Source organism: Crinia signifera, chromosome 6 (genome assembly GCF_055691185.1).
Source record: "Crinia signifera chromosome 6, ASM5569118v1, whole genome shotgun sequence".
Lineage (NCBI taxonomy): Eukaryota > Metazoa > Chordata > Amphibia > Anura > Myobatrachidae > Crinia > Crinia signifera.
Genome location: NC_139222.1, coordinates 166,828,010 through 166,851,996, shown reverse-complemented (window position 1 = coordinate 166,851,996; position 23,987 = coordinate 166,828,010). Strand labels below are relative to the sequence as shown.

Genomic DNA, 23,987 nt, shown 5'->3' with positions numbered 1-23,987 from the left:
GTTGCATCTAACGGCAAACATACAATGCCACTGGAGGAAAGAAAATTGTATTTTGTTACCTATGCAGAGTTGGCCACAAATACAAGATGGGAGGTAGAGAATCTGCCCTCCTCCGTGCAAGTAACAGGAGTGCAAGCTCCAGGAATGCCACAGCAGTGTTCTCCCCAGAAAAGGTTTCCAGCTGGCATTAAGTAGCAGCTGGATGAAAGCCTTCATGCAAAAAAAAAAAAAGAAAAAAATACTCATACAGTATGGCCACTTATTGAACAATATGCCCACACAGTTGGCTTCCAGGTCTAAAACACACATTTTCTAACATTGAATAAGTTCAATTTGAAATCAATAAAAATCTTCCAAAACCCAAAAAAGATTCAAATATATCATGTTTTAATTTTAAAATCGTAAAAAAAAAAAAAAATATAATAAAATCAGCAGACTTTGCTTCAGAAGCTTTATTATTATTTTAATGAGCGTTTAATACACTGGACTTCCGATTCCGACATAGAGGAGTGAGCAGCGTCTCCCCTCAGCTCTGTCTCCTGCCTCAGCTCCAGACTGCCTAACACTGTCAGGCACCTGCAGAGAGTGCTCTGTAAAAGATAGTAAATAGCATCCTCTTCCATACAGATGCATTTATGCATTTTAGGTGTCAACCTGTTACAGGTGATCCAAGGTAACATTTTTACACTAGCCTAGCTATCCTCTAGTCTCTTGCTAGCTTGGTTTCATCTATAGTACCCACCTTTACCAGGTGGATTAGATCCATCCAGTACTCAGATGACCCCAGGTCTTAAAATGGACAAGGAGACTTGCAGAGGCTGGGCAAGGAAGGTACTGGGGTCAGACAGAGACACGGAAGGAAGTAGCAGACACGCAGACAAGAAATGAATAATAGCTGAAGTTCACTACCCAGTGCGATTGGCATACACAAGCGACACTGTACTAGAGATCAATAATTAGTACTGGATAGCGAACTGCAATGGCTGAGGTGTTAGAGCTACAGTCGCTGGTAGAGTCTCAGTGCAAACTGACAGACCAGACCGGATTTTGGAACGGCACCTGTATTAGCAAACAGACAAATAGACAGGACCGGGCAGCTGAGCAGCGCTGGTTACAGTCCGAACCATAATGCAGAAGAGCAACTATGGCTCACACAGGCAGCAGGATCCATTAACGGAACAGTCGCTAATAGCGACACTGACAGGCTGACACAAAAACACAAGTATATACTTACAAATAAAGAACAGAAGCTCTATAAGAGCAAGCCCAGACAGGGCACGGATATATGCACAAGTACACAAACAGACGCTCTATTTGAGCAGATACTTGCTGGATACCAACAGGACACACAGCTGGAGCTAGGTTATTGCAGAGTAAAACTGGGTGAACATCACTCCGAAGTTGTAATCAGGAACAAACAGGTATATACAGGAGTATTCTGGAATAATCACTAGGAACCAGGAGTAACAGGAATTCACCAGTATACAGAGTTAGTCAGGGCGTAACCAGCATCAGGACAAGTGCAGGCTGGGTAATAAAGGAAAAGCCTCAATTTTATTTATTAAAATCAGGGCATCAGCATCAAGTGCAATAGATACATATACTGTAGGTCTGCTTATCCAAGAAAATATGTTGTGTTCATTGACTATGGAAGCACCAGCTAGTACCCTACACACATTATGAACATTATAATCAAATATAATGCAATAGAAAAAGCAGTTAGAAACACCATTGCTTACAATGGCACAGAGGAAAACGTTCAATAATGTGGTATCAACTCTGGAGCAAAAGAAAAATAAGTTGCATGTTGGCCTAGCATCCTTTATCAGTAAATCCCATAGGTCAGCTCATTAGAGTCACGGTATCGATCCAAGTATCTCAGGGGCTGGGCATGTGGAAATTTCACTTGGCGTGGGTGATAGACTGGTGGGAACTGGTGTTCAAATATAGGTTCCTTCATGTCTGGTAGGAGAAAGGAAAAAGCGTTATAAATGTACAGTACAGGTGACTAACAAGGAAGGTGGGTCTGTAAGGATAATGGAATAAGGAAGGCATGATAGAGGCATAACAGCAAGAGCATGGTATAGGAACTAGACATAAGGCTTTCCTGAATATCCAGGGCCCCATGAAACATCTCTCTTTTGGGTGCAATGGGTTATTTTTTATTTTACATAACACCTGGTATGACTCGTTATATAATCTATCATCAGTACCAGTGTAGGTACACCCCCTGCTGGTACCATTCCAGTTTTTGGAAAGCAATGCAGTGAAGACTATCAGTTCACCTAAGATGCTAGAACAGGGCTGGGCAACACCGGCCCTCCAGATGTTGATGAACTACACATCCCAGCATGCCTTGCATCAGTTTCAGCATGGCGACATAGCAAAACTAATGCAAAGCATCCTGGGGTGTGTAGTTCATCAACATCTGGAGGGCCGGTGTTGCCCAGCCCTGTGCTAGAAGCATTACATCTGTGATTTGACAACAAATCGATACCCTCTAACATTTAGTAATGATGAATGTTTTCGGAGTTTTACATAATTGTCAATTATTATAGAACAATAGGCACAACTTTGAAAATATTAAACATTTTAAAAGTTTATTTAACAAATGAAGCCAAGACAATGGGGTGTATTCACTGCGGCCATCGAGGGGGTTAAACGGAGGGGATTGCAGAAAACAAGTAATCCTCACTGCTTAACCCCACATGTCGGTCACTCACCCTATTCAACACGGCAGGGAAATCCTTGCTGGACAGCGATGATTCCCCCAAACAGTGGAGCTTGAGGCTAATGCAGGGAGCCAGCTGTTTTAGCGGCCGCACACACCATTTCCCCATCACTCCAAAAACCTAGCGAGGGGGGAAACGGCATGTGCAGGGGGGTCAGTTGAATATTGACCCAGTGAGCATTGAATACACCCCAATGTGCTCATTAGTGCCCTAAAATCTTTCCAAATCGGTATCACACATACTGTATATGTCCAACTACTGACTGCAAGAGGTATGTATTAAGACCCCTTCCTCTCTGAATATATGCCGTTCTTAAAATAAATTAGTTCTGGCAAATAATTTCTTATAGAAATGCCTGCCCACTGCACCAGATTTATATTATGCCAACATACAGGCACTGGCTAGGCAAATACATGGTCTATTATAGGCTTGTATCCCCTTGAAGCTGTCAGAAGACTATCAGAAAAAATAAAGAGATAAGAATCCTGCATTTATCTTACAGCAAAAGTCTTCATGGTGCATTCTTATTGTGTGCAACTGTCTCACCATGTCCATCAGCAGGAGTTGGTGTTGGTGGCGCACCATCAGTGGGAAAACCCACACACATGTAGGCAGTTTTTAAGATTTGAGACAGTATGTGTAATATAAATTACACTTATACATATAAATTTATATTACATTTATATAAAATGAAGATTAAAAAAATACCAGAAAAGGAGAATGGTGGATAGGTGAACAAAGAAGCCAACCATCCGAGTAGGTTGTGATGTACTCACTTAGTAAATGGTGGAAAACATTGGTTACACTATCATCCCATTTGCACTGGAAGAAGACCAGACCTGCTGGAGTCATCTTATCTTCATACTTTCTGTAGAAATCCAACGTCTTAAAGGTTCTCATCTTAAGGCTGTGACTGTGCAGAAATGGAATCAAGGTTTTAATGTAAAAGGACGACAGATGCCAATATTAACAAGAAAGGACTATATTGTGGGAAGGGGGGGGCAGCTTTTACCATGGATTTGGTCGTAAGTCCTCTGTGAAATCTATGTGCTCTTCTTGCTTAAATAGAATAAATATGTGTCTATGGTATCCAGTGCCTTTAGCAGGAAATGCAGGAAAGTAGTTACAGACCTCATCTCCAGAAAGTATATGATTTCCAGGAATGTTTCCACTATGGGAAAGAACAGAAGTGCAGATATAAACAGGATTACATAAATACAGGAACATTGTCTCATTACTATAAAACGGGTCAATTCAATTTAGGCACAAGGGGGACAAGTTGCCATTGTGACAGCATAAAACACCAACAGCACTGTAACGTGCCACATACTCGTGGATATTTATTATGGAAAGGAGATGGTGCGCTATCAATAGCAGCTGGCACTGGGGTTGTCACACCCAAAAAATATATATATGAACAAATATGGGGTGTGCCAGCGCTAGCCATTCCAATGATCAAGACTGTTTTTAATTAATAAATTCTAACATACTAAATGTACATATAATTAAAAAGAGCAATATAGGAGAGAATACTCAGAATTGAGAATTTGAGCAAAGTGGAACCTCCAACTTTTGGAAATAATAGGATTGTGTGATCAATTACAATCCGTTTGGGTCTGCTGGAATACTGTGAGTCCAGTAGAAGTGACTGCAAGTGTACTTGGTTGCCATATGATTCCAAGTGCTCAAGCCTCCCGATTTGGCGTATTGTACCTCCTTTCTATGCTGGAATGCAGGAGTTCGGAACATGCATAAGTCCCATTAAGCAAAGAGTCCAGTATTTTTGGAGTAGAGAACGTCGGTGGGAGAATGGACAGGTCACTTGGGATGGATGGATGGGTCCAAGTATAGTTTGATTGGCTCAACGCATTTCCCCAGATAATTTTGAGTCTGGCTTCCTCACTTGCTCCTGAGGAAGCCGGACTCAAAATTATCCGGGGAAATGCGTTGAGCCAATCAAACTATACTTGGACCCATCCATCCCAAGTAACCTGTCCATTCTCCCACCGACGTTCTCTACTCCAAAAATACTGGACTCTTTGCTTACTGTGACTCCAAAAATACTGGACTCTTTGCTTACTGGGACTTGTGCATGTTCCTAATTCCCGCATTCCAGCACAGCAAATCCGGAGGCTTGAGCACTTGGAATCATAGGTCACCCAAGGACACTTGCAGTCACTTCTACTGGACTCACAATATTCCAGCAGACCCAAACGGATGGTAATTGATCACACAATCCTATTATTTCCAAAAGTTGGAGGTTCCAATTTGCTCAAGTTCTCAATTCTGAGTATTCTCTCCTATATTGCTTTTTAATTATATATGCTTTTATGATATATGTTAGATGTACATTTAGTATGTTAGAATTTATTAATTATTGAAAATTATTAATTAAGAACCGTCTTGTCTTAATCATTGGAACGGCTAGCGCTGGCTCACCCCATATTTGTTCATGGATATTTATACCCAGAACTATAGGGCTATGAACAGAAATCATTGAGTCCAGATGTACCTTAGTTGTAAATTATTTTTATGCATCTATATACTGCACTTAACTAAATAGACCACACAGAATGATAAACTGAAGGTACTCACACCAGCCAATGTACATATTCACAGTCTGTCTCCCTCAGGTGGCCATCTGGATAAATACAGCAGAGCAACAAAGAAGGACATACATTTGTGAAACATCTAGCATTAAAAATACCAGCCAATTAAAACTGAATATGCGGTTTCAGATCCTACCTGCTGCAAGTAGAATCTGAAAAATGACCAAACAACCCGCGGATTGGACATGGCCTAAAACATGCCCAATTTACATACAATCGGCTGATATGTATCTAAATGGGGTCGTTTTGGGCCAAATCGTTCTGGTGTGTACCCTACATAAGTTTAATAAGAGACCTCTGGGACTCACTAGCACCCCAATGGCCCATCTGTCCACACATACAGTTCAGTTTCTTGTACTACAGTATGTGGAGTCCTCCTTAGTGGGACACTTACCATTCACAGACTTTGCTGGGGAGGAAATTGTGTGGCATTCCTTCAGGGGGAGAAGACGGAGGGGTATATACAAACGATGTCGGATCCATTCCAAAATTATTTTGAGGGAATGGATCAGACATCCATTCTTCAATGCAGCGGCCAAATCAGGATGTCGGATTTGGCCACTGATTGATGCTCACCCGGCGCGGGGACCTGGTGAATGCATCGCCCAGGAGGTGGTGGAAGGCAATGGGAGCCAGGATGGGGGAGCTGCTCTCATCCATCCTGGCCGCAGGACAGGTGAGCGCAGCGGGTGGGTATGGCAGCTAGGAATACGCTGTAAAAAAATTAAAAATAAAACCAAAGACTAATGAATATTATTTACATTAGCCCCACCCAGTTGTGATGTCAGTCACCGGCAACCTCTGCAGCAAGTGTAACTGCACCACAATTCACTGATATATCGGCCACCATCTGTGTTGCAGGGCCAACGCGATAGATCTACAGGAGTTTATTAACATATCTATTGCTGGTACACACAAGCAGATGTGCCCAAGATATTACAGCCATTCAATTGAATGGCCAAAATATTGGCCATTGTGTACCCAGCTTTAAGCACCTTAAGTCCTATTGGAGAAAGAGCTCTATTTAAAAGGAGGAAGAGCACATTATAAATTAAATTACTATTATTATTATAACAGACCTGGATTAGTAAGTAGTAGCGTCCACAGGGAGCCTTTCTCCGCCTCAAACATCACCTCTGGGGCCATTGCAGTCTACAAAAATACAACAAACTGGTTAGAATACTCGCCCTATGTTCAGTTCCAGTGAAAAATCAATACAGATGGACACTCACCTCTGATGGAGTCACCACATTTCCATAGTAGATAGGCATCACCATATCTTCTCCAGTATTGTACTGAATACGCAGTGTGACTCTAGGAACAAATGTGGCCTCTCCAAAAAGATCTTTATACACTCCATAATGCTCTGCCGCTCTCTGTATGTGTAAAGGACCACATGTCCTTTCCCACTCTGCTCGAACTTCATCCAATGGAATCTGCACTGCATTATATATAGTCTTAGAACAAAGTTAAATATCCATATATGTAACTTATTGTAGCCATGTAATAAATAATTCTGACACTTTAGGTACAAAGGTATGGGGTCTATTTTTTTCTGAATTGCATTGGGTTTGTGGTGGTCCAGATATAGGTTTTAGCATCATTTGGAGCACTAGGCTTAGTATCTACTCTAGATATATGAAAAGTGTCCCTTTGCATACTTTCCTTGATATTCCCCTCACTGTAACTACAGGCAGAAACCTTTAGGTAATATGTTTAAATGCTTGAAAACAAATAACGGTACTTGTGAGTTATCCGGGCTGCCGATTTCTAAATCGGGTCGGATCGGGCACATCGCATCGCATCGCATGCGACCATCGGATGCGATGCGATGCGATGACCCGATTTTTCCATAGGAATCAATGTTAAAATGGACTGAGTCCATTTTAACATGGAATTCAATGGGAAAAAGGGGTCCTTTTCATACCCCTACTATCCAAGTGGGCATGGAGTTGGATATAAACCTGTGGCGAGCGTAGCGAGCCACCGAGCCCGAAGCGTGGCGAGCGTAGCGAGCCCCGCGAGGGGACACAGAATACCGTCCGCTCGCCACGCTTCGGGCTCGGTGGCTCGCTACGCTCGCCACAGGTTTATATCCAACTCCATGCCCACTTGGATAGTAGGGGTATGAAAAGGACCCCTTTTTCCCATTGAATTCCATGTTAAAATGGACTCAGTCAATTTTAACATTGATTCCTATGGAAAAATCGGGTCATCGCATCCGATGATCGCATGCGATGCGATGTGATATCGCATCGCATCGCATCTGATTGTATGCCTTAACTTAAGGCATACAATCAAAAAATCGGCAGCCCAGATAACTCACAAGTACCCAAATAACTAACCAAACAGCATCAAACTTTGTAGACTAAGTTGTTCTGAATAATATCCCTTTCACACCAGCCAAATTTCCCGTGTTGGGCCCGGGAACAACCCGCGACAAGCGCTGGTGTGAAAGGTTCCCGGGTTAAACCCGGGGATCTGGCCGGTGTGAAAGGGCTAGGGGGTAATTGCCCGTATTGCCGGTCCTCGTGTGCTGACAGGCCCAGGACCCACACAGGCGGCGGGCGCAAATGACAGGACAGCGGCGGATGAAGATGACGCAGCTCTCCGGTGCCCTCACTGCCGCCGGAGAGCTGCGTCATCTGCACCCGCCGTCTGACCTGTCATCTGCGCCCGCCGCCTGTGTGGATCCCCGGCCTGCACCGAGGACCAGCAACCGGGCTGAGTACTCGCCACCTGCCCGCCTCCTCCATGTCTCCTCTTGCCTCCTGCCCACCTCCTTCCCATCCCATTCACACACCAGAAACTGCAGGGATATTTCTGTTGTGAAAGGGGCCAACCCGGGAATGAGCCGGCATGATTCCTGGGCCATATTCCCGGGTGGGTCCCTGCATTTTCTGGTGTGAAAGGTGGTGGAATATAAACATGTAAAGACCAAAGTCATATAACGTACATGTTCGGTTACGTGATGCTCTTTCTAGTTCCGCATTGCTGTGGTTTGCCTTCAGGATCTGCTTCTGGACCTTCTTCCTTTCACTTGTAGAAGGTAATAGATGAGGAATTCCAATGTCAACCTTCTCTATACTCCCATCTGAAATAAAATGTTACTTTTCTTTACCTTCCTTTATTATAAGCTAACAGAGAACACACAATGGAAATCTGTACACATGATACATGTAGCCTTCTTTACCACAGCTTTAAGCTGGATACACACTGGAGCGATGTTGGAGCCATATGATGTTTTGTATCAACATATCGCCTACATAGTCCAGCATGTACAGGCGATTGCGCTCTCCAGCGGCCGGTAGCTATGGACACTAAGTGGTGGATTCAGCTTTCAGTGCTAGGAGGGAGCTCCCTGAGCTATTCTAATCGTCATGCTGCCAAGTCAGAGAATGCTGGTACTTGTGGGTGTGTAGTCGTGGTACCAGCATTTTCCGACTATGATGTTTGCGCCGCCCTAGTCTGGTCAAATTTCTGCTAACACCCCAGAAGGGTGCGAACAGAAATTCACTAGTAAGACTTTGCAGCACATTGATTAGAATAACTCTGGGAGCTCCTTTGTGCTGCACCTCAAACGTAGTGATATTGTGCCTGTGTGCATGGGCGATACCCGCTGATGGAAATTCATTCTAACATCGTCCAGTGTTAACCCAACTTTAGAGAACGTTGGTATTAACTTTTACTAAATTGTAAGTCAACATTATTACAAGTAATAATGTATCACTATCAATGTATAGAAGCACAGAATGTGTCCATTTGGTTTATGAAGTAATTATACATTACCTTCCTTAACCTGCAGAAACTGCCTGTATGTTCTCCACCAGGAAGTATTCTTGCACTCTGCATCTGCTTGTTTGTAATACTTGGTGAAGCAGCGATATTTTTTCAAGGAGTCCAAGTCCTTACCCTGAAACTGGTCATTGGGAAGAGGGCCCAGAGGAGCAGCTCGTCGGCATAAAGCAGCTGTAGGTAGAAAAGTAGTTACTAAATACCAAATATTCAGAGAACACTGGTCACCCTCATTTCCAGATTATTCCAAAGAAGCCTTACATACAGTCTACCTTTAGGGGTAAATGGAATAGACTGAATTGCAACATCAGCGACTTCCCGGTGACTCAACAATGTTTTAAAGTAGAAATCTTTAAAAAGCAGCACCAGATTATTTTTTTTGCCTTACATGCCTTACATTGTCCACACTTGCTGGGAAGTTGTCAGCATCTGCAATTCGCATGGTATTACCTTCATCCCCTTTACTGGTTTTCCTCACATTTATTTGCAGTAATTTAACACATACACACATATATATTCCGTAGCAGTTTACAGACAATTATTTACATCTGTCCCTGTCCCGCTGGACTCTCTATCTACTCACGCAGATTATGATAAATATTCTTTTAAACCTCTCATTACGCTTAAAGTGCCAACACACGGTGCATTTATCAGGTGCGATGCGATGCATGCTCCCGCACACAAAATCTGTGCAGCCCGTGCTTTTAATACTAGATTGCATCATACCTAGTACAAAAACCATGCTGCTGTAGCACATTGTATGCTTTTTGTACTAGATACAATGCAATCTAGTACTAAAAGCACAGTTCATCCCACCGTGTATGGGCACCTTACAACCCTGAATTTATCAATTTTGAACTGTTTACATTAATTACATTTTCTTCTGTACAAGAAGAGAAAAGATCTAGCAGACAAAGTTCAACACTCCTGTGTGCTCAACTACACACTTAAACATCAGGTATATCTGCCACAATAAAATCCTCATTCTTTCATCTAAGTATCATAGCCAGAATCAAGCACTTAAATCCCTCAGAAGGTCTATCTAAAGTCATACATTTGTATCATCACACCTAGACTACTGCAATGTTCTCTACCTTGATCTCCCAGTAAAAGTTACACCATTTGCAGATGGTAAGAAAAAAATGCAGCTGCCAGGCCATTAACCAGCCAGCACTGCTCCAGCCACATATTACCCATTGTCTACTCTCTCTACTGCTACTCTCTCTACTGGCTGCCTGTAAGATGGCAAATCATTGGGCAGATACGCAATAAATCTATTGTGCAGCAGGTGCGATCTTCAGGCTCTGATGCGCACGGGACAGGCATCAGACCTGATGTCATTAATATGCAATTAAGATGCGATTTATCTTCGCAATAAAAAAAAAAAAAAAAAACGAATCGGAAGTAAATAGCCCTAGTGTATGGGCATCTCTAGTCACAAGGTCTGTCTGTGGGACTAAAGTCAATATTCTGATTGACTCGCAAGGCTGCAAAATTTGCAGCATTGTGAGTTCATCAGACACCACCCGCAGTGCCAGATGTCGTTCCCCCCTCCCTCATGCATGACACGCCTGCGAATGGATGATTTACATAATCATCCCTTCGCAGGCAGGGAGAAATCATTTGATGGTCGGAGACCATCGAATGATTTCCCCAGCGCTTGCAGTTCAGAGACACTTATATGGTGTCTCTAAACTGCAGTCGCCCTGTGTGAGGACGGGGTGGGCAGCTGACATCTGCTGCCCGCCCCCACGTCACAGCCTCATTAGCATGAGGACACCCAGCATTCTCATGGCAATGCCCAAGAAACGCTGGCCGTTCCCATATGCTAATGGGGCTGCCTGTGTAGGGTAGGTGCACTCGGCAACAGAATTTTCGCAGTGGATGCATGAACCCTGCATCTGCACTTGTGCAGAAATGCATCTATGCATGTACAGACGCACACCATGGGTTCCCCGTGCGAACACAGGGGAGACCAAAGCGATTACAATAAGGTCCCAAGTGAAAACTGAGACCCCGAATCGGACTATCAAAGTCTGTATTCTGGTACTGTCTGGTTCTAGTTTCTACCCATACCCTCTGTCTGCACCACACACGATCTGGAAAACCTGGCTTGTGCTGCTTACATCCCATAGAGATGCGAGCAAAATGCAACAAGGTTTGTCCATCATAGTAACCACAAACAGCACACAGGCGCATATCTTCCTTAACCGAATCAACCCGACACAAGAGATCAAGGGGTGATATTAGGTAATGTAGTGTATGGACTGAATAAACACGAACGCTGCTGTCCTGTACTGTGACTGCACGGTTATAAATCCATCACTCTCGAAAACGATGTTATCACGAACTAATGTACCATATTATTACCCGCAGTGCTCAGCTGCCTTACAGTCACCGGCCTCATCACAACTTTCACCAAGGGCGCCGCCATCTTGCCTGTCACCACTTGTCCGCAGCTCAAGCCCTCAAAGCGTGTGGGCGGGGCTACGTGCGAACGTGCAGGGGTTGTTTCTCTGCGAGATGGGTGACGTCAGAGGCAAGGGTTCACTTCTGACTAGAGATGGGCAAAACGGTTCTTTGAGCGGTCCCGGCTCGACCCGGGTCGGTCAGTGAAAAGATCTGGATCCTTTGGGCGGCTCTGCGGCTCTGTTTGTGTAAAAAAGACAGTTATTTATGGTTTCAGTTAGTGTACCATACCTCCCAACATGACCCTTTCCAGGAGGGACACAATGCTCTGTTTCTGGACTTCCCTCTTAATGTTTGATTGTTATTACCTGTGTGGAAACACCTTTCTTACCCATTTACCTGTTTAGAACAGGTAATAGCAATCATTCGTTAAGAGGGAAGTCCAGAAACAGAGCAAAGTCGTAGGTCAGAGATGGGGAACCTTTGGCCCTCCAGCTGTTGTTGGACTACACATCCCAGCATGCCCTGCTACAATTTGCTATTTGGCCATGATAAAACTGTTGCAGGGAATGCTGGGATGTGTAGTCCAACAACAGCTGGGGCCAAAGGTTCTCTAACCCTGACCTAGGTGGTGCACTTAACATAGATTGTTCTCCGCAGTATTAGCCCGTAGAATCTATGGTTTTACACACAGGGGAAATTGACTAATAATTGAATAGCCCTGCGTGGTAAACACAGTAGATAATTGAATATTGAATACGTTGGGTTTGCCCCCTTATATATCTCAGGGTCCTTTCCTGTGGGGCTACCGGTCTCTGTACTACTACAATTAGCCTGTAGCCCCTCCCCTTGAATATCTCCCCAATAGGCCCTCAGCATTTCAGGCATACACGCCGCCGGATACGGCAGTAGGGGGAGGTGGAGTCTGATATTCTGTGGCTCACTGTACAAATCAGGCCTCCCTCTTGAAGACCCCTTTTCATTGCCAGTTTCGGGAGGGAGGAGGGGATATAATATATATATGATATAAAAATAAAAGTGTCTACTCACCCATTAAATACAACCATTTCCCTCATGCCTACCTATATACTTGTACAATGACAAATACAGGGAATAATCCTTTGTGAGGTGGTGTCCTGGGGTATTGATCATATTGGGGCAATTTATCAATTTTGAGGGCGCAGGGACAGGGCTCCGAAAGGAGCCCGTCCCTGCGAAGCCCTAACCTGGAAGCCGGGGGGTCAGACCCCCACTGACCCCTCTCATCCGAGCCGGGCAGTGCGATGTGTAGGCATAGACTACAATGGGCTATCGCCATCTCAGAATGGCGGTAGCCCAGGGGTGCGAAGCCGGGCTGCCCGATGTTGATACATCGGGCAGCTTCGCATCCCCCATAGAAACCTATGGGGATGCGGCCGGCGGCGCTGAAAGGGGGATCGCAGCAGGGATCGGAGATTCCTGTTGCGGTTCCCCGATGATACATTTAGGGGATACGGGCTTACTAGAGTAGAAGATACCATGGCTCTGGTACATGTACAGCTGCTAGCCAGGGAGTACACGGAGGGTGTCAGAAGGAGAAGAGGAGCTTACAGCGGGATGCGGCTCCTTAAAGCGTTCTGTACATTGCACATTTTAGAGAAATGTAATGACATCATCTCCAAGCGCCAGGCCCGCGGTGATCCCCACCGGGTCCACTGATCGCCGTGCTGGGGACAGCCCAGCAGCAAGGTAAGCTGCTGGGCTGCCCCCAGTCCCCGTGCACCCCTCCAGCCATCGTCCTGGAGGTGAATGGATGCCTCACACCGGCATCCATTCACCTCCTCCGCTGCTGTCTGCTGAATATAGCAGACAGCAGTGCAGGCTGTCTGTGCCCCCCTGTCCAACCTGCGGATGCTGCGGCCCCCCATTGATGTAAATGGGAGCCGGTTCGGATGACCCAGTGTACCCATTTACACCGACTGCCCTCTACCCAGGTCATAGTCATGTTCTACCCAGGTCAGGACCTGGGGAAACGGTCGTTTGGTCGACATTAGGTCAACAACACTAGGTCCACATGCTGAAAGGTCGACATGGTTTTAGGTCGACATGGAACAAGGTCGACGTGGTTAGTAGTAGTAGTACGTTTATTTATAAGGCGCCGCAAAGTGTCCGCAGCGCCGTACATAGCAAACAAAAAACAAATGACAAGGTAACGTACAGGGTGTGTTGAAAAAGTCGACGTGGTTACAGGTCGACGTGGTTTTACGTCGACATGGAACAAGGTCTACATGGTTATAGGTCAACATGAGGAAGGTCGACAGGTCATAAGGTCGACATGGGGATTTTCACTGTTTTTTGAGCCGACATGTGCCGACAGGCGGTATTTCATGCCCTACCATCCACTAGGGCATGCAGTGAGATTATAATAGTGTGGCAAGCGAAGTGAGCCACTGTGTCCGAAGCATCGCAAGCGATGCGAGGGTCCGTTTTCACTTCCAACTGTGTTGACATTCGGGTCAAAAAACAGCGAAAACCCCATGTCGACCTTATGACCTTTCGACCTTCCTCATGTCACTCTAACGTCCATGTCGACCTAAAACCACGTCAACCTTGTTCCATGTCGACATTTTCCCATGTCGACCTAGTGGCTGTCTGACCAACGCTTGTCTGACGAACAATCCAGTTCCCAGGACCTGGGTAGAAGTCCCGTGTAAAGGGACACGGCATGTCCCATTTACACTGCCGCTGACCGGGGTCTGACCCGCTGAAGACCCGGGTTTTGCGGCGGTGTAAAAGGGGTATTAATTTTTTAATTTTGCTCGTTGCCAAGGGAGACTAAGTTTGCTTATTGCCAAGGGGGATTACATTTGTTCATTGCCAAGGGGGACTAAATTTGCTCATTGCCAAGCCCCCCCCCCCCCCCCCAAATGAAAGTTAAAAGAAGGCCCCCTCCCCCTCCAAATTAAAGTTAAAAGTACTACACATCCCAGCAAACACAGATCTAGTAAAAAAAAAAAAAAACATGTGCACTGCCTAACTAAAGTCTGTGTGTCTGTGAGAATGTGTGTTCATACTTCTACACAACTTTCTGTGATACTACTGTACTAGTAAAAGATGGTGAAGCAATCTTGCAATGCCTCTGCTGTTGACCTCCTTCAGGGCTTCAAGAAGAATCTAGATCTGCACATGACACAGCAGCAGCAGCAGCAGCAGCAGCAGCAGCACAAGCAGGCTTGTTTTTCTATTCACTCAGTCTCCAATTAGAAGAAAATATCTCAGCTGCCAAAGGTGGCAGTGCTGAGCTCAAGCAATGCATTGTATTGTATGCAACGTAAAACGTAACTGATCCGGATCCCCATTTTGGGATCGACGGCTCCCTCGTTCTTTGAAGGGAACCGTTCAAAAGAACCGGATCGTTCGCGAACGACCCATCTCTACTTCTGACTCTCGGGCAGCGGGCTGCCGGGCTTGGCTTGGAACAGTGAACGCGGCGTGTAAATAATTATTACCACCGTCAAAATAAATTACGTTTACCAATATGTGAGTGGTCCCGACTCGAGTTGCTACACAGTAGGTTTGCTTTACCTTTATGCATTCTGTGCTGCCTCAATGCCACATTAACAAGCCGCATCGATAGCGATACCAAAACAACCATCGATATACAGCGCAGCCCTATCCACGCAGCCGGTCCATCCATGTAATGAAGTGTGCCGGTGGAGAACTTTAACCGTTTCTTTTGGCCAGAGCTGGCCTTGGTGCCAGATTCAGACCTGATCGCTCATTGCAAAGTTGTAGAAGACTGCAAGTAGTTAGCCACTAACCAGCCAGAAGGAATTGTGAATAAACTCCGAATAAACCCATGAACCAGCAATTTGATATCCTAGGAAAGATTTGGCTGCTACCCCTAGTACTACTCTTAAGGTGCCCATACATCACAGTGGCGTAACTATAGCACCGCAGCCCCCGCGCGGGGGGGGGGCTCCGGTCAGGGCCGGATTTGTGCCTAGGCCCGTGAGGCATCGGCCTCAGGGCGGCACCATTTAAGGGGGGCAGGCAGGCTGACATTCTGTTAAATAGCAGCATGGCACAGCGGATGGGCAGCGGCGAGTGACGAGCGCCGCCACTGACATGAATTATCATATGTTGGCGGCAGTGCCGCTCGTTACCCGCCACTGCCCACCCACTCTGCCATGCACATTACATCACCGCTTAGTGGCTGGGTCCGACAGTCCCCCTGTGTATCCGGAAATGGCTCAGGCTCACTGCTGCCGGCGCCCGCCCTTTGGCTACTCTACACACACACAGTCTATTGGCTGCGTATCCAGCAGCTGAGCGGCGCCAGATCCTCCCTGCACTCAGTCAGTCGCAGTGTGAGAGAGACTGACGGAGACACTGCTAATCACTGTACTAATAAGTGCCTCCCTCCAGGTCATCTGTACAGTGAGCAGCCCAGAGTGCTTAAAAAAATATGAAATATATAAATAACAATGTATATACATATATGATTACATTAAAATAGGGGGGGGGGACACAAAAATGTTGTGCCTAGGGGTGTCCTGACCCCTAAATTCGCCCCTGGCTGCGGTGCTATAGTAATGCCCCCGCCCCCCATCCCCCGCAGGCTTACCTGTCTGCGCGTCCCGGCTCCCCTCCTGGCTTCAATCAATTCTATGGAGACGGACCAGGATAAAATGGCCGCCCCATAAAGCAGACTGTTCTCTGAAACTGTCTGCGGTATGGGGGCGGCCATTTTATCGTGGTCCATCTGCATAGAATTAATTGAAGCCAGGAGGGGAGCCGGGACGCGCAGACAGGTAAGCCTGCGACGATGGGGGGGGGGGGGGGTGTCTAGTACCGCTTTGTCTGGTACGTCATTTCATGCCATCTATAACCTATGTGTACCTTGAATAAAATATTTTTAAACAGATTCATGCACTATAGAGCGCTCGCTCTCCTTATTTCTTTGTATATATATATATATGAAATGGTGAGAATGGCGCTCTATAGTGTAGTAAGTTTCAATTGTGACACTGTGACTTTAAATTAAGTTCTGCGTACCGTGTAATGAAGAATAACGTGCATATCAAATAATACTGTTCCTCCTCCTTCTGGGGCTGATTACCAGGACCTTCCCGGCTAGTGTCCAAACTGGACCTTGTATTCCCCCAAATGAGTTCACAGTAGTACTCCAAGTAGTGCAGTGGTGATTGCAAGAAAGAGAATAACTCCAATTAAAATAAAATTAGGAGTTTTTTAATGAGTGCGAGTACAAAACATAAATGAAAAATAGGACTTACATAAATAAATGAGTGAGCAAAAGAAGGTTGGGTAGAGGCCTCAGCCCCAGAAGGAGGAGGAACAGTATTATTTGATATGCACGTTATTCTTCATTACACGGTATGCAGAACTTAATTTAAAGTCACAGTGTCACAATTAAAACTTACTACACTATAGAGCGCCATTCTCACCATTTCCTAGATCTATCCACATCGAGACGGATCAACAAGCGTCTCAATAGGAGAATTACTGGCGGCCACCTGTCACTCAGGACTGTGTTTTAAAGGGAGGAAGTTTCCTTCAGGACAAAGACTCATTTTTTCCGGATCAACCCAGGGTTGTAGCGCAAGACAGTACCCCCCTCCACATATATATATATATATATACACACATATACATATATATAGGACAAGGGGGTCCCGGCACTTGTCCTTGTAGGTGCAAATACTTGAGGTGCCTTTCAGTTTTCAGACGAAAAGATGTAGCAAAGGAAATGCAGATGGCACTCTCAAGAAACAAAAGAATCAACACAGGCTTGTGTGTCTAACACAAGCCTGTGTTGATTCTTTTGTTTCATCATTGCTGCCGCCGCGCAGAATTTGTATAATCTTGAGAGTGCCATCTGCATTTCCTTTGCTATATATATATATATATATATATATATATATATATATATATATATATATTCTGCAGAGAAATTGATCTACAGATATATCTATTAAGCCAGGCATGTCCAAAGTCAGGCCCGGGGGCAAAATGCGGCCCGCGATGTCATTTCAAGTGGCCCGCAGCCTCCAGCTGGAAGTGGGCAGAGCATCAGATGTGGGAAGCACAGCACAGGACACTAAAGGTGGGGCCCTGGCGAGCGTGCCTTTAACTTGCTGTCTGCTGCAGTGAGGAGGTGCCGGCCGCCACAGTCAGATGTGTTTGGCATACTACCCCTGCTGCTGCAATCGTATATCACCCTACTCCACAATCACAGTGACAGCAGTGTTTGGGAAGGGGGGAAGCTTGCTCCCGTAACATGCAGAGCGGAGGAGGGCAGGAGCGGGAGCCCAAGCATCTCCTGTCCTTGCAGTGCCTGATTTGCTTCTCCTTCCTCTGGTTCACACAAGGGGCTGGGAAACATACAGAGAAGGGAGGGGGCAGAGTGGGGGACATACAGTGAAGGAGGGTCAGGCTGGGGGACATACAGTGAATGTAGGCAGTGATGGCCAGTCAGAGAAGGGGGAGCAGGGGCAGGATGGGGGAAATACAGTGAATGGGGGCAGAGTGGTGTACATAGTGAATGTGGGTCATACAGTGAATGGGAGTCATACAGTGAATGGAGGCACTGAAGGACATTAACAGAAGGGGGCAGGCTGGGGGACAGAGTGAATGGGTGCAGAGTGGGGAACATACAGTGAATGGGGGACATACAGTGAAGGAGGGGCACGCTGAGGGAAATACACTGTAGGGGCAGGCTGGGGGACAGAGTGAATGGGGCAGAGTGGGGGACCATTCTGATGTGATTAATGATTCAAAGAATGTCAGGCTGAATGGTTGGCCCCCACACATTTACACTTCACCAAATCTGGTCCTCGTCGCAAAAAGTTTGGACACCCCTGTATTAAGCCCTGTACACATGCATCGATTTTTCCCGATTTTCGATTCGATTTTGCTTATAGAAGCAAAATCGAATCCTAAACGAAATCAAATGGTTTTTGTGTCACTACATTCGATTCGATGCGTGCTCCCGGTTTCACAAAATCGAACAGAAAAATCTAGAGTGCAGCCAAGGAAATATCGAATTCGATCTAGTAAATCAAATGTGTACAATGTACCATGAATGTATATCGAATTCTATATCTAATGTAAAAGTACAGATCTAATGCCAAATCGAATGGAAAGATCTAATGCCAGATCTAATAGAAAATCGAATCTAACATCGAATCAAAAGCAAATCGATGTGTGTGTAGTTAGAACTTACCAAAAGTGATGCAAAAGTAGGAAAAGGTGGTCTGTCTGATTAGTCATGTTTTATTTTATAGAACTGGGGGGTAGGTGTGTACTTGCGCTGCTGACAGTTTATTAAAAGAATTAAACACTCTTTTTGCAGGACCACCGTGCAGAAAAATGAATGGAGGACACACTGCTTGAATGGTACAAATTTTATGTATAAGAGATAAAAAGGCTCACAATTCACGGTATAAAAATAATTACATATATAGAAATTAACAAAAATAAGAAAATAAAAACATAATTATATAAAGACACCAATAAAATTAATATCAATATAGTGGGCTTAAACCAATGAATAGCATATATTAAGGCTTTAAAGATAGAACTAGACGTCTAGTTTGGGAGCTCCGCTTTTTAAATGATTTATATAGCAGCAATTTGTAGGAGTCCAGAAAGTTTATTGTATAGTGATGGGTTAATGAAATTAGCAACCAGAAAGAGTTATTGATACAACGGGTTAGTTGTTAAATTGAGCGTGTAGATTTCACACGCATCCAGAGGGAAAGAGACCAGGTAGTGGTAATAATTGCGGTAATTGCAAGGGTATAGTTCAGAGCGGGGCTCTGGTTGTATCTCACCCCTTTGTAGATGAGTCGTCAGCTGGTTGCTCCTGATCGAGGGGGCGGCTGGAGTAGATCTCGTACAAGACGCTTCAGTGCGCCGTCAGCCAGCGCCAGCTCCTCCGGCAGCAGGAGCGTCCGAGTTGTGCAGACGTTGTAAGTGGTATTGAAGGCGTGAGCCCGGCAGGGTAAGCGAAGGCGTGAGCCCGGCAGGGTAAACGGAGTGAACGAGGGCTGGAAATGTACAGCACTCTCGTATGCGGCAGCTAGTAACCCAAATGCGTCCGTGGTCTGGTGACGTCAACGCGTTTCGTCTCCTGGATCCAATGGAGACTTTCTCAAGACGAATACCTTACTGGTAAACCAGGTGCTTATTTATAGGTTGGCAGCCTGAGTTAATTAATTAATTAGCCTGTTGATTCCAATTGCCCAATTGATCAAAAATAAACTTATAAAGAATAGATAATAAACCAAATATATGTACATAAAACTGAATAGATATCAACTCAATTTATAACAAGCAAAAGCAGTGTGTCCGATAATTTCTAACATATTCAGTCTAGGGATATATTTTTAAGGATAAATACTCTATTAGTTACTTAATTAGAAGATTTTACTTGAGCTAGTATCTTTATTTAAAGGGATTGTATCCGATCCTTTCATTTTTATGTATAAACATGAGAGATTCTATAACAACGCAATCAGCATTCATATTTATATGATCCTTCAAATAATGAAAAATAGGAACAGAGCATATATAAATATACACCAAGATAAAGAAATAGAATAATAATATAAATATATCAAATATAGTGGTAATAAAAATAGAGATAGAGTAGAGTACCAAGCTCCAATATATATTACATCGCGTTCCAATTAATCAAGCGCAGTACACCAGTACCTATTTATACAAAGCTATTTAGGATCATAGTAGTAATAAGATAGACCCGAAAAGATTTTTATTCTTATTCATTCTTATTATTTTCTGTTATTATTACGATATATAAAGAGCTATATGTAGAGATGAATAATGAGAGTAATAAGGAATTTATATGTATATCCACATATCAGCATATCAGAGTCGGACAATTTATGTGACCCTATAGGCCGTTGGTCTGGCTAACAATAAATACACAGATATAGTTCATATTTCTATGTTCTTATTACTCCTTAGAGTGCTCCAGATAGAAGAGTTTATTATGTCGACCCATTAGGGTAGCTATTTTAATATAGAGAAATATATGGGATACGTATTTTCATATACAGAAATTTTCATATACAGAAATTTTATCCAGGGTTTTTCAAAGAATTCTTCAAAGCAGTAGGGCTACCTATGGTGGTGAGAGAGGGATCTGCAAACCCATCCTGTCACATACTGCGCAGAATGGGTAGATTCCTGTCTCCCCACCCCAGGCACCCGAAGAAGTCCCACATTCAATTGAATAGACGATTTATGATTCACTTACATATCATTTATAATGCCATTTATCTAATTAGTCCAGGCCAGCAAAATCTAGAGCTTCATTTAAACCCCTAGGGCTCGAGGAGAATCTGGTCCTCTATGGCCGTTTCATTGACGACCTATTTATTATTTGGAAAGGGGGACACGATTTGGCACTGGATTTTGTTAACCACCTTAATTCAAACACATTTAACCTCACTTTTACTCACACTTTTAGTTATACTTCGGTGAACTTCCTGGATATTGCATTCTCCATTCATGACAACACACTTATTTCCACAAACTATGTGAAACCAGTAGGAACCAGTAACTACCTCCACTACAAAAGTGGACATTATAAACCATGGATTGACAACATTCCGAAAAATCAGCTTACGAGATTGCGCCGAAATTGTACCCTGGAGACAGACTATAAAATTCAGGCCCAACATATGCTACAAAATTTTAAAAGACGGGATTATCCCGACAAACTGTTACAGGAGGCCTACTGCCAGGTTGATAAAATCAATAGGGACACTCTTTTGCTCCCCAAGAAAACAATAAATAAAGACCCTGACGTTGAAATTAATAGTTTGGCATTTATTTCGAAATTTAATAATAAATCACATCAGATAAAGAAAATTCTACTTAATAATTTTGAAATTTTACAACATGATAAAGTTTTACAAAGCATACTCACAACACCAAAAATTACGTTCAGACGCAATAGAAATTTAAAAGATTCCATTGCACCTAGTATGCTACCACCTTTGAAAAACAAGCAGCAATCATCGTGGCTGCAACCCAAACCTAACGGTACATTTCGATGTAATAAAAATATATGCTTAACCTGCAAACATATGGTTAATAAAAGAAATACTATAATATCATCTTCAAACAATAAATCATTTGATATTAAACAATTTATGAATTGCGACTCAACTTATTGCGTATACGTATTGGAGTGCTCGTGCAAACTCCAATACGTAGGACGCACAACAAGATCGATCAAAACAAGATTTAGGGAACATCGAAATAATATTTTAAAGAAGGTGGTGAATCACAGCATTCCACGTCATTTTTTAGAGAAACACACAAGTGATCCAAGTAGCCTGACCCTAATGGGGGTTGAACACATATTGAACACGAAAAGAGGGGGGGATAGATTTAGACGTCTCTGCTTAGCAGAGTCAGCCTGGATATTTAAAATGGATACTCTGAGCCCTAGGGGTTTAAATGAAGCTCTAGATTTTGCTGGCCTGGACTAATTAGATAAATGGCATTATAAATGATATGTAAGTGAATCATAAATCGTCTATTCAATTGAATGTGGGACTTCTTCGGGTGCCTGGGGTGGGGAGACAGGAATCTACCCATTCTGCGCAGTATGTGACAGGATGGGTTTGCAGATCCCTCTCTCACCACCATAGGTAGCCCTACTGCTTTGAAGAATTCTTTGAAAAACCCTGGATAAAATTTCTGTATATGAAAATTTCTGTATATGAAAATACGTATCCCATATATTTCTCTATATTAAAATAGCTACCCTAATGGGTCGACATAATAAACTCTTCTATCTGGAGCACTCTAAGGAGTAATAAGAACATAGAAATATGAACTATATCTGTGTATTTATTGTTAGCCAGACCAACGGCCTATAGGGTCACATAAATTGTCCGACTCTGATATGCTGATATGTGGATATACATATAAATTCCTTATTACTCTCATTATTCATCTCTACATATAGCTCTTTATATATCGTAATAATAACAGAAAATAATAAGAATGAATAAGAATAAAAATCTTTTCGGGTCTATCTTATTACTACTATGATCCTAAATAGCTTTGTATAAATAGGTACTGGTGTACTGCGCTTGATTAATTGAAACGCGATGTAATATATATTGGAGCTTGGTACTCTACTCTATCTCTATTTTTATTACCACTATATTTGATATATTTATATTATTATTCTATTTCTTTATCTTGGTGTATATTTATATATGCTCTGTTCCTATTTTTCATTATTTGAAGGATCATATAAATATGAATGCTGATTGCGTTGTTATAGAATCTCTCATGTTTATACATAAAAATGAAAGGATCGGATACAATCCCTTTAAATAAAGATACTAGCTCAAGTAAAATCTTCTAATTAAGTAACTAATAGAGTATTTATCCTTAAAAATATATCCCTAGACTGAATATGTTAGAAATTATCGGACACACTGCTTTTGCTTGTTATAAATTGAGTTGATATCTATTCAGTTTTATGTACATATATTTGGTTTATTATCTATTCTTTATAAGTTTATTTTTGATCAATTGGGCAATTGGAATCAACAGGCTAATTAATTAATTAACTCAGGCTGCCAACCTATAAATAAGCACCTGGTTTACCAGTAAGGTATTCGTCTTGAGAAAGTCTCCATTGGATCCAGGAGACGAAACGCGTTGACGTCACCAGACCACGGACGCATTTGGGTTACTAGCTGCCGCATACGAGAGTGCTGTACATTTCCAGCCCTCGTTCACTCCGTTTACCCTGCCGGGCTCACGCCTTCGCTTACCCTGCCGGGCTCACGCCTTCAATACCACTTACAACGTCTGCACAACTCGGACGCTCCTGCTGCCGGAGGAGCTGGCGCTGGCTGACGGCGCACTGAAGCGTCTTGTACGAGATCTACTCCAGCCGCCCCCTCGATCAGGAGCAACCAGCTGACGACTCATCTACAAAGGGGTGAGATACAACCAGAGCCCCGCTCTGAACTATACCCTTGCAATTACCGCAATTATTACCACTACCTGGTCTCTTTCCCTCTGGATGCGTGTGAAATCTACACGCTCAATTTAACAACTAACCCGTTGTATCAATAACTCTTTCTGGTTGCTAATTTCATTAACCCATCACTATACAATAAACTTTCTGGACTCCTACAAATTGCTGCTATATAAATCATTTAAAAAGCGGAGCTCCCAAACTAGACGTCTAGTTCTATCTTTAAAGCCTTAATATATGCTATTCATTGGTTTAAGCCCACTATATTGATATTAATTTTATTGGTGTCTTTATATAATTATGTTTTTATTTTCTTATTTTTGTTAATTTCTATATATGTAATTATTTTTATACCGTGAATTGTGAGCCTTTTTATCTCTTATACATAAAATTTGTACCATT

At 43.5% G+C, this 23,987-nt stretch overlaps 1 protein-coding gene across 1 annotated transcript; it reads right to left on the bottom strand.

The window, feature by feature from the left end:
- Positions 1 to 1,535: 1,535 nt before the first annotated feature.
- Positions 1,536 to 11,659, bottom strand: MRPL38 (mitochondrial ribosomal protein L38). Its single transcript, XM_083147965.1, has 9 exons — positions 11,507 to 11,659; positions 9,131 to 9,310; positions 8,298 to 8,435; positions 6,574 to 6,782; positions 6,421 to 6,493; positions 5,328 to 5,373; positions 3,745 to 3,903; positions 3,509 to 3,645; positions 1,536 to 1,962 (listed from the first exon to the last, which is right to left on the bottom strand). The coding sequence occupies exons 1-9, from the start codon at positions 11,568 to 11,570 to the stop codon at positions 1,826 to 1,828; spliced, it is 1,143 nt and encodes a 380-aa protein (XP_083004091.1). The 5' UTR covers positions 11,571 to 11,659; the 3' UTR covers positions 1,536 to 1,825.
- Between the last annotated feature and the right edge of the window lie 12,328 nt (positions 11,660 to 23,987).

Excerpts from the sequence above, each read along its gene's own strand:
- MRPL38 (XM_083147965.1), bottom strand. The coding sequence starts at position 11,570 with ATGGCGGCGCCCTTGGTGAAAGTTGTGATGAGGCCGGTGACTGTAAGG. Across the intron at positions 9,311-11,506 it reads AAGGCAGCTGAGCACTGCGG|CTGCTTTATGCCGACGAGCT; the intron begins GTAATAATATGG and ends TTCTACCTACAG. Across the intron at positions 8,436-9,130 it reads GTTTCTGCAGGTTAAGGAAG|ATGGGAGTATAGAGAAGGTT; the intron begins GTAATGTATAAT and ends ATTTTATTTCAG.